Below are 12276 nucleotides of genomic sequence, written 5' to 3'. Positions count from 1 at the left end.
TTAATTCAATTTAATATCTAATCAATTGTGAGATAACCGTGAATAAACAACTAATCAACATGTTGAATAAACAAGGTGACATGCAATAAACACTTAATGGATGAAAGTGCTGTGATATATACATTTGGCAATACAACCAATTAACCTAAATCAGCTTTAACTTAGTAAAAATAAAGGAAATAAGCAAAATTTTTAATCAAATAATACTAAAAATAATAAATATAAAACATATATAAGCATTTTGTTGTTGACCAACTTGTTTTATTTACTTTATAGAAAAAAAATGGATGAGGGGTGAAGTGTCTTACTGATTTTGGGGGGTGAAGTGTCTTAAGGGGTGAAGTGTCTTCAAAATTTGAGGGGTGAAGTGTCTGGGGGGATGAGGTGTCTTGCTACCATTTCGTTTTATTTTATTTATTCTAATTGTTAGCTACTTCCGCTTTCGGTTTGTTGGAAAAAAAATATAAAAATGTGAACATCAAAAGTTGTTAAATTAAACTCCACTAAAGCCATCAGAATAGCATTATACTAGTGAAATTATGATTCCTACAAAAAGTTTCACGATAATCATAATATATTTATCATTGTCATTTGTTTCTGGAGAATTTATGACTGCAGGGGTTGTGGCAGTGGGCTCTGCTATTTCTGCAGGTTTACTGGCAGGGTTCAACGTGATAAACTGTATGATATATGAATGCTGTACTGACAGATGGTTGAAAGCAAATTACACAGGTAATTATTAACTCTCCTGCTTCAATACCTAGGAGAGCGGTAGGCTAGTGGTTAGGTGATGGCCCCTCAACCAACAGGGATCATATGGGTTTGAGCCCTAATTTGGTCACGACCATGTTTCTTCATAAGACACTTGGTTTCAGAAAGCAGAGGAACAAAATATTAAAATAAGTTGCTAGAACTTCAATGTTTCACAATCAAGCAAGTAATATGTGTCACAAGGTGAGACAAATGTGCAGCCTGACTGGGACTTGAGCCAGGACCCTTTGAATACCGTACTGTCGCTTTACCAACTGAGGTATCTGGCCGATTACATACTAACTCCCCTAAATAGTGAACAATTCTGAACGGTGACATACACCCCTGCTTAATTAAAAATAATTCTAAAAAGTACCATCACGGTCCCCCATTGGGCGCTTTAAAATGACTCATGGTGTGACAGATGTGCAGCCTGACTTGGACTGGAACCCAGGACCCACAGAATACTGTACCGTGGCTCTACCCACTGAGCTATCTTGCCGATTAAACACTGTAGTTTAAAAACCAACTGAGCTATCCTTAACCCTCAACCCTTATATATATGTTTAAACAAAATTAATAGAAGGGTTAATTTTTTTCTTGAAATCCTCGTATATTTATTTTTAAACGGTAAAACCTCAGTTTTGTGTAGTCGCTAATGTTTTGTGTAGTCGCTAATGTTTAAACCCATTAACAACATTTTCTCAATATTTTAAAATGTGCAGTCATTTATATCTTATTCATCAAAATATGTAATATTTAATTTCAACTTGTCTGCTTTACACAAAATTTAGATTATTAAGGTCATCAATGAAATTCAGTGCAGACATCTACAGTGTAAACAATAAGTCCCTCAATAATGTGGGGTCCATGCTAAGGGTGTAACGGTATGCCGTACTTGCGGATTATCGTACTGTTTTCACTTGGTACGGTTCACGGTACGACAAATCAGAACGGTACGGCATTTCAGACCATTTTCAAGGGGAGTATTTATTTCAGTATAGAATGCAAAAGATGAATTTAAATCAGTGTCAGTGGGTTTTAAGTCCAAAATATGAAAGCTTTTTTGATTTCAGGTGAAAAAATAATCAGGAAAATGCTTCTTCAATCTCCTGAATTTATTTTTCCGACATATTGTTATTTTTGTAAGAACTGACCATCGGCTGTAACAACCTTTTTGGAAATACTTTTTGGCCAGCTAAAAAAATTGTTAATAAAATTATAAATAATAATACAATATCTTGACACTTTTGAAAATAAAACCCACATTGTTGAATTCAAAATATTGTCAATACACTGCGGCTAGTAGTTGTGTAGAGTTATGGCTACGCTATTTTGTTGGATATTTTCCATATTCGTATCATGGACCCTGTACCACGATACGTATAGTATCTTGAGGTGAGCGTATCGTAACAACCTTAGTCCATGCTAGATAGTGAAGTATATTAATACAGGGATATAAAGAATAAAATATTATGAATTCTCAGCAGTCACCATGCTCAACAAGATTTGCAATTAAGCTGTATCTGTATATCTGTATCTATACTGACCCAGAGTAAGGTATTGAAAGCATTCTTTATGACCTAGATTATATATTATAACATATTTACAGCATATTGTCTGAAGGAATGAAGTTTTCAGACTCTGAAAAAATTGGGATATTTAGGGGGTCTATAGCCGATAAAGCCCTTCCCCAACTCCACTCACTGTTGGATCTGTGCTTGTTGTTATTGATATAATTTTATATGATATTATTTCTGTATGGTAATAATCTGATGTTTGGTTCCTGATAAGGAAGCTTCTACATTTAGACCTAAGATACTCTACCTATTAAAATATCAAAATGTGACATTTACTTAGGTTGATGACCAATGTTTGCAGGGTTTACTTATCTTTTTTTTTTTATCAAACAAGAAGCATATTTGTTGTACATGTAATGATGTATATTTTTATCTCAAATATATGAATCAAAGAAATGAAATGAGGTTAAATTTTGCCTTTAGATGGTAAGACCACTAATATTTTACAAAGTTAATTTAAGTGGTGGGTAGGGATATGCATTACCTTTAGTGATGGCTCTTGTTTTGCTTAAAATCACATTGATGTATATAATACATGTATATAAAAAATGTTTTATTTTCCATTTTTTACAGATCTGAAATTAACTTTAGATGCTAAGTTATATGGACAGCATCTGGTTATTGAACCTATAGTGAAGCATTTGAAAGCACATGGTAAAGAAAACCCAAGTAAAGCACTTGCTTTGTCTTTTCATGGGTGGACAGGAACTGGCAAGAATTATGTTAGTCGTATTGTTGCTGAAAAATTGTTTGTTAAAGGAATGAAGAGCAAATATGTACATCTTATCTCAGCCACGAAAGAGTTCCCACACAAAGAGATGGTGCCATTTTATAAGGTCTGTACCTAATGTTTCTAAAAGCAGAAATTCTAAGCATTTTCTTTTTCTTTATTTTTGGGAACAGATCATATTCCAACTTTCCAACTTTACTGGTGGAGGAAGACTTTTGGTGCCCTTCCGTGCATTATTTCAACCACAAACAGGCCGGCACCTGAGTAGAACCATGAAACAATTACTACTGATTTCTGATATACATGTATATAAGTGCAACATGCAGATGTATATCTTTAAGAAAATGACATTTTGTTTATTTTTATTGAAAATGTCAATCTAGACCAAGGAAAAGATATGGATTGCAATGAACATGTGTCTCAACAAATAGTTGTATGTTTTTCGTACATGCTTTTGTAACATTTCTTTGAAGAGCTCTAAAAAGAATATACATGTAAATGTTGCGATTACCTGTTGTTTGATCCTTACGTTAAAAATTGTCTTTTACTCCAATAAATAGGACAAGTTACGAGACTTCATAGAAGCACGTGTGAAAGAATGTCCACGCTCGTTCTTCATATTTGATGAGATGGACAAAATGCCAGCAGGAATTATTGATACGCTCAAACCATACCTGGACTTCTATGAAAATCTAGGAGGAGTTGACTATAGGAAGGCAACTTTCTTCTTTTTGAGGTAAAGTGAAAAGAGAGAGCATGGCTTCCATGAAGTTCAAAAATTTGGAAGTCAGCAACTTCAATATGTATGACATTGGAAGTCTTATAAATATATTTACTAAGGAAAACCATTTTTTTTTGGAAGTCACAAGCCAAAGTCACTGAGTAATTGATTCCCAAACTTCCAATAATGGAAGCCTGGAATTAGGCATACTAAGAATAGCTGATGCATTTTATTTGCTTGACTATCTGAGAGCTATTGCACTCACCCAATTGTGAACTTTGGCGTCACACTTTGGTATTTTTCACAGGTTATCGGCGTGGGACCAAGCCCTACCCCTAAGGTACCACCCCCCAGGACCCACAATACCACCCAAATATACTTCAATACATTCAAAATACAATTTTTTGATAGAATTGTTTGATTTTGTATTGACATGTATTTTGAATGTATTGAAGTATATTTGGGTAGTATTGTGGGTCCTCGGGGGTGGTACCTTAGGGGTACTGGGCTTGGTCCCACGCCGATAACCTGTGGTATTTTTTAGCATGCAATTTGGGTCTCCAAAACTACTGAAGGGAATAGGTTGAAACTTCACACACTTATTTGATTCTCTGTTCAAGGCCCGTAACTCTAACATGGATTTTGACAGAATTATGGCCATTTTTTCAAATAGCCAATTCTACATTTTTTAGGCTCATGTTTAATATCAAGCACTGAGAATAGATCACACTGTCCTACTGGCAGCTATTTTTCTTTATAGATTTTGTTCATTAACCTTTTCCCTTACGACAGCTTTTTCCCCCTTCCCCTTTTTTGAGGCCTCAAACAGTGAAAAAATGTCCTCTTTAGGCCCCAAACACCTGTTTTTCGTTTGAGAAATGTTGTTAAAAAAGTGACCACTTTTTCAACGCCGTCCCCTATTCAAATGTTACATCAGGGGGTTGCCAGAAGGGGGATGTGCCCCCTTCTGTTTGGGGGGTTTGAAGGGGGCGGCAGTCCCCCTCATCGCCAAGAAAATTTTGGGCATGTTACAGGCTGAAAATGGCCTCAGGTCGATCTTAGGGTAACTAGTAACCATCGCTGAAAAGCCTTTTACTCTATCTCAATTCATTGAGAAGTTGCAGCACTTTAAAATCAGTTTTGATGAAAAAAAACCAATGCAAAATAGTGATTTTTGGCAATTTTGATATGTCCCCGTTGCCATGGTAACAGGAAATTTACGATTGAGCATGCTGTTAAAGAGGCTATGGTCTAGTCAACATTTATACCAAGTTTTATCAGTATTGAAGCATTTTTCATAGTTTCATAGCAGTTTGAACTTGTAACAGGAGGCTTTTCAATAGAATGGCCATGTTTTGCAATATGCTCATGGGGTAAAAGGTTAATTGATGTCGTTAAATAGAAGACTTTTTTATGACGTATTATGGGAACGCCCCTGGCGGGCGGTCGAGCTTATGGGCGGGCGGGCGGCGTCCAATTTTGTCCGGAGCATATCTCCTACATGTATGGAGGGATTTTAATGAAACTTCATAGAAATGTTCACCACTATGAGGAGCAGTGTCGCGCACATGAACCAGGTTTCTAGGTCAAAGGTCAAGGTCACACTTAGAGCTCATTGAAAAATGCTTGTCCGGAGCAAAACTTCCACATGTATAGAGGGATTTCAATATTACTTGGCACAAATGTTCACCATTGTGAGGCGGAGTGTCGCGCGCAAGATTCAGGTCCTTGCGGCCAAGGTCAAGGTCACACATAGAGGTCAAAGTTCAGATGAAAATATGAAGATGTGTATATGGACCATTTAGTCATCATTTATTGAGGGATTGTAACACAAATGGTCATTATCAAGACTATGGCTGTGATACATATAATTTAGGTCAATATATACAAGGTCAAGGTCACTAAAGATGGTGAAATATCAAGATTTTGTCCGGAGCATATCTCCTACACGCATGGAGGGATTTTAATGAAATTTCATAGAAATGTTCACCATTATGAGAAGCCATGTCACGCACATGAACTAGGTCTCTAGGTCAAAGGTCAAGGTCACACTTAGAGCTCATTGAAAAACGCTTGTCCGGAGCAAAACTTCCACATGCATACAGGGTTTTCAATATAACTTGGCACAAATGTTCACCATTGTGAGGCTGAGTGTCGCGCACAAAATTCAGGTCCCTGCAGCCAAGGTCAAGGTCAAATATAGAGGTCAAAGTTTAGATAAAAATATGAAGATGTGTATAGGGACGATTTAATCATCATTTATTGAGGGATTGTAACACAAATGGTCATTATCATGACTACGGCTGTGACACATGTACTTTAGGTCAATATATGCAAGGTCAAGGTCACTAAAGATGGTGAAATATCCAGATTTTGTCTGGAGCATATCTCCTACATGTATGGAAGAATTTTTATAATACTTTATGGAAATGTTCACCACCATGATATGTATTGCTCCATGCATGATCCAGGTCAAAGGTCAAGGTCACACTTAGAGCTCATTGAAAAACGCTTGTCCGGAGCAAAACTTCTAGGGGGATTTCAATATAACTTGGCACAAATGTTCACCATTGTGAGGCTGAGTGTCGCACGCAAAATTCAGATCCCTGCGACCAAAGTCAAGGTTACACATAGGGGTCAAAGTTCAGATAAAAATTTGAAGATGTGTATAGGGACCATTTAGTCATCTTTTATTGATGGATTGTAGCACAAATGGTAATTATCATGACTACAGGTGTGACACATTTAATTTAGGCTAATATTTGGAAGGTCAAGGTCACTGGAGATGATTAAATATCCAGATGTTGTCCGGAGCATATTTTCTACATGCATGGAGGAATTTTAATGTTACTTTATAGAATTGTTCACCACCATGAGACGTAGTGCCCTGCACATGAACCAAGTCTCTAGGTCAAAGGTGAAGGTCACAGTTAGAGCTCATAGAAAAACGCTTGTCTGGAGCAAAACTTCTACATGCATAGAGGGATTTCAATATAATTTGGCACAAATGTTCATCATTGTGAGGCTGAGTGCCGTGCATAAAATTCAGGTCCCTGCGACCAAGGTCAAGGTCACACATCCTGTGCATATCTTCCCTACTGATTTGTTTTAAGGTTCATTTAACAACACAGTGCCAAGAATAAAAACTTGCTTGCTAGATAACACTTATCCATAATGCCCCCATCTCCATCTAAAGTTTTCGTAAACGGGCGTATTTTGTGACTATGGCACCCTTGTTTTTAATTTGAGATGTATTTTGTTTTATTTCTAATTGTCTATTTTAAAGAGTGCTATTCCAAGCCTTTTCTTCTTCACCTTTATTTAACAAATGAATAATGCAATATAAGAATAATCTGGGATATACAATAACGTATGTCTCAGGAATAATTAATTAGTTTATTCCCCTTGAGATATAAATGAAAATACAGTGATGGTCCTTTATAGTCATGAATAATTGATGTTAGAGTGATAGGTATTGAAACAAATAGAGTAATTTCCACTTAGGTTGTAAAAAAGAAACAAGAGTAACACCCCTTTATGTATGAAAAAAAAATGTATATTTCAGTAACACTGCTGGTTATGATATAGAAAGAAAAATTGCTAACTGGGAGAGTAACTTTGACTTAAGGAGATTGAGAGTTATTCCCCTTTAAATTATAAAAATACAAGAGTTACATCCCTTTATGTATAAAATATATATATATTTAAGTAACACAACAGGTAATGATATAGCAGAGAGAACCATTGCTAACTGGAAGAGTAACCTGGAGATGGAAAGTTCTTCCCCTTTAAATTATAAAAAAACAAGAGTTACATCCCTTTATGTATAAAATATTTATATATATTTCAGTAACACAGCCGGTAATGATATAGCAGAGAGAACCATTGCAAACTGGAAGAGTAACGTGGACAGAGAAAGTATCAAACTAAAGGAAATGGAGGAAGTTATCAGGCTTCCTGCTCTCAACAACAAAAGTTGGTCACAATTTCTTCCTATAGATATGTTGTAGTCCGCCCACTTGGCTCAACAGGGAGGGCATTAGACTTTTAATCCAGGGGTTGTTGGTTTGCCAAGCGAAAGTAACTGAATGTAGTGAAATATGAAATTTCCATATTGCAGATTGACTGTTGCAAGTTAAGGTTATCTATAACAACTTCTGTCTATAACATTAAGTCTCCAGCATTATAATATTACAGTACAACATCTGTAGACCGCACCTCTATACAGTAGAGTATTCAAATCTTTAAAGCAACAATATTGATTTTCCCCCCAAAAAATAAAAAATCAGTGTAAATTAAACCTCTCACCAACAGCCACAATCTTTGTCTCCAAAAGCTTGTTGATCCACACTCCATAGAAGTTGAACTATATCACCTCTTTTCCCTCAAGAAGTTTATTAATTACATTGACATATATCAAATAACTCTATATTAATTAACAAGAAAAAAAAATGTTCAAAAAAAAATGTTTGATTGGTTGTAATTATAAGGTAACCAGTGAAATGAAACTTTTAGTTACTGATTTTCTATTGCAGGTGGGATGTGGCATAGTGAACTCATTCTGAAGAATTTAATCACGGCGTATATACCATTTCTACCACTAGAGAGAGGTCATGTTAAACAGTGTATTAAAGATGGACTTGTATATAAAGGGTACTACAAATCAGAAGAAGAAATTTCTGATGCTAAAGTACAAGAAATTGCCGACGAGCTGCAGTATTATCCTGAAGGGATAAATATATTCTCCACCACTGGGTGTAAACGTATCCACGAGAAAATAGACTTCATAATGGAAGAGCTTTGAGGAAAATATTTAGTACCATGAAAGAATAAATATATTCTCAACCACGGGTTGTAAATGTTTTCACGAGAAAATGGACTTCATAATGGAAGAGCTTTGAGGAAATTATGTAGTAACCCAATGGTACTGGTATAATCTCAACTACAGGCACAAGAAAACAGAAGTCATAATAAAGACCTCTAGGGAACTGAAAGTATTATTGTTTTGCTTAGACAATGGGTGTTTAATGCATTGTTGTGAAAATAAACATTATTTTTGAAGAACTCTAACAAACTTCAGTACTATTTTAAAAGATTGTTAACTATTCAACTACAGCAGTATTATTATGGGAAAAAAACTGTAACAAACTTCTTGTGAATTCCTGAAGATATAAATACATGTATATCTGTAACCATAGGCTGTAGATGAAATTATGGGAAAATAGACTTCCATATGACAGAGCTGTTAGAAATACTTGCTTCACAGACACATAATATGGTCAAATTATTCTGACCAGGGCCAAAAAAAAATATTGTATCACATATTTTGGTGTTGTTATTTTCTTAATAATTCTGAAAAATTGTAGCCGTCCACATACTCTGCATGATTCAATTTGACAGAAAAATGTGTCGTTAGGGTTAAGGAAAGTTGTTTTAGTACATAGGCTAGCCTATGTCTCTTTAAATGAAATATTGTGTATATTGTAAACTAGGTTGACATATGTTGCTCTTTTCCCCTTTAAAGGGACTCCATCAACGTTTTTTAAAATGTAGAGGCTGGAACTAATTTTTTGAGGTAAATGTTTAATTTGATGTAGATCTAGACCAATAACTTATAACTTGTGTGCAAAATTTTAGATCATTCTCTCACTCCGTTTTCCCAGAATAATTAGTCTAATTGGTAAAATTGACTTAAAATTGAAAAGTGTGGCTAAGAATAGCACAGAAATATGATTTTCAATTTTTTTTTCTAAGTATATTTTCTTATTTCACTTGCATTAAGTGTTCTGATCGATCTACATGATCTATGTAAGAAATTCAAATTTTATGTTTTCAGATTTTTGACCTCTGTTGAGTTCCTTTAATTTTCATAAGTTGGAAATATCAGTAAAACTGGAAGTTAGCTTGCAGCATTTAATTGAATATCTAATGACAATATCAATTCAGTTTCAAATAAGATAAACTTAAATCTATATTTTTGTAATGTTTTATAATTTTTGAAATTATTTAATTGTGACAGAATATTTTTTAGAAGTACGGTTTGGTGTGAGTGCATGTGAGGTCTGGAGTTTGATCACAAGCCATAATAACTGAAAAAAATAGCTCTAGGGTCTTTCATTGCTTTCATAGTGCATGTAGTGTTTATGCAGAGTTAAATTCTAACATATTGTTACCTTAGTGCAGTAATGGGTTAACTCTTATTAAATTATATAAGGAGTTAACCCTTTACTGCCCTAAGGTGAAGATATGCATTGTATTTGTTGTCATTGTGAGACATTGTGAGTAATTTATACACAGGTCAAGAACTATGGTTATACCACATGTATATAAATGTCCTAGTACAACTAATTGTACTGCACATTGAGATATTGTACTATTTTGTGTATGAGCAATATCTCCCCTTCTCAGAATGGAGATTCTGATCCAGAACAAAAGTATCTCAGAATCCAGCTTTGGCACATCAGAATATTTTGACTAGTAAATTGAAATCACTGTATGTTAGGTCATGAGAAGTGCAACAAAGCCTTTGAAACCTACCTAAAGTGACTGTTGTTCTTTTACCAAGATCTCTTGGTGCTTGTTTTTTATTTCCACCGTATTGTTTGAAAGTATTAACCTTTAGGCTGCTGACAACAACCAGTGCAGACCAAGATCCTCCGGAACATTCCTCCATTTAAGATATTTATACATAGTAATGAGTAAATGATTAATTGCGACAGAATGTAAAAATTTTTAGTTTCCAGAGATTTACTTTGAATGTAAGAAAAAGTCCATTGCTATTTTAATTGTTTGTTTTTTTTAACTTTGTCAATGCAGTCAGACTATTGGAAAACATTTTTTTACTGTTTTTTTGTTGGTTTAATAATTTATTGATAAAATGAAAGGTAATTAACTGTATGTTCATTAACATAATTTATGCATTAATTTTTCAAATACATTCTTTTTGCATGTTTTCATCTTTTCTTTTCAATTATTTTAATAAAAAAAAAACATTTTTAGTGAATATATATTCACCAAAACAAATTTAAAATTAATTATGATCTCAAAAATTAATTTTAATTACCTATTTAATATACAGTATTGTTTTGATTATGGACATTAATTCAATTATATTGTCTTTTAAGATTTCTACCATAGTTTACAGTTAACTCCTTTTCAGCAAAAAAGGCTTATAATAATAATACTGCTTTAAAATGATTTTTCAAAATATATAATGTACAAAGTAAGCATTTATACCAACAAACTCAAAATTATAGCCTCAAAACCAACATAATGCGTTTGCGACCATCGTGGATCCATGCTGTTCGCTATCAGTTTGCTCTACTTGTAATAGAGTTGGTAAGCGAACAGCATGGATCCTGATCAGACTGCGCAGATGCGCAGGCTGGTCTGGATCCATGCTGGTTGCAAACACACTGTGTTGGTTTTCTCGTGACGCGGCTCAAATTAGCTTCAAAATTCATGTCCAAATTTGCACTTCTCTGTTGCTTATTTTAGTCATGCTGACATGGAGTGATTTGAGGGATGTTTGAAGATGGCCGCCTGTTTCTGTAGTTCACAAGATAATTGACAAAAATTTTAAATGTTAATAGAATGTTCAGAGGTAGCCAAACTTAGATTTTGATGGTTATCGAATAACTGTACTTAACTTGTGACCTAGATAACGTGTTTTATTCTGATGTTAGTTTCAATATTACAAGTATAAAAGTGCTATTTGTATAAAAGTGCTATTTCACGTAAAATATTGTTTTGCATTATTTATTGGTTTAGTTTAATGCATGTACATAAATAAAATGTCTCAAAATATTGAAATTGTATTTACTTTTTTTCCATTTGAAGACCTTCAGATCATACTTGTACCTATTGCATGTGGTCTTACCTCTATGAGGCATTAAATGAAGTAAACCTTGATGCGATGTGTTCCTACACTAAGGCTGTATTCAATCAGTTTTAAAACCAATTGAAATTTATTTATACCCCCAAAAACAAAGTTTGGGGGGGTATATAGGAGTCACCCAGTGGTCGGTCGGTAGGACGGGCGGGTCAGTCCAGACGTCCGTTGCATTTTCCTTGTCCGGAGCATAACTTGAAGACTAATGATTGAAATTCAATATAAGTACACACAATGGTCAAGCACATTGAGAGGGAGTGCAGTGCACAAGAACCATAACTCCATCTTGACTTATTACAGAGTTACTGCCCTTTGTTACTTTTCCTTGTCCAGAGCATGACTTGAAAACTACTGATTGGAATTCAAAACAACTTCATACAATTGTCAAACACAATATGGGGAAGTGCAGTGCACAAGAACCATAACTCTATCTAAAGTAATTACAGAGTTATTGCCCTTTGTTACTTTTCCATTCCTTTCTTTTGTCCGGACCATAACTTGAAGACTAATGGTTGGAATTCAATATAACTACACACAATGGTCAAGCACATTCAGAGGAAGTGCAATGCACAAGAACCATAACTATCTTGACTAATTACAGAGT

The 12276-nt window shown here is 34.7% G+C and overlaps 1 protein-coding gene across 1 annotated transcript; it reads left to right on the top strand.

Moving 5' to 3' along the window:
* The first annotated feature begins 422 nt into the window (after nt 1-422).
* LOC132732311 (torsin-1A-like) lies at nt 423-11587 on the top strand. Its single transcript, XM_060718708.1, has 5 exons — nt 423-732; nt 2904-3166; nt 3621-3796; nt 7632-7756; nt 8317-11587. The coding sequence occupies exons 1-5, from the start codon at nt 540-542 to the stop codon at nt 8583-8585; spliced, it is 1026 nt and encodes a 341-aa protein (XP_060574691.1). The 5' UTR covers nt 423-539; the 3' UTR covers nt 8586-11587.
* The last annotated feature ends 689 nt before the right edge of the window (nt 11588-12276 follow it).

This window comes from Ruditapes philippinarum, unplaced genomic scaffold, assembly GCF_026571515.1.
Source record: "Ruditapes philippinarum isolate M1 unplaced genomic scaffold, ASM2657151v2 ctg6299_1_1_1_1, whole genome shotgun sequence".
NCBI lineage: Eukaryota > Metazoa > Mollusca > Bivalvia > Venerida > Veneridae > Ruditapes > Ruditapes philippinarum.
This window is presented reverse-complemented; position numbering and strand designations above follow the sequence as displayed.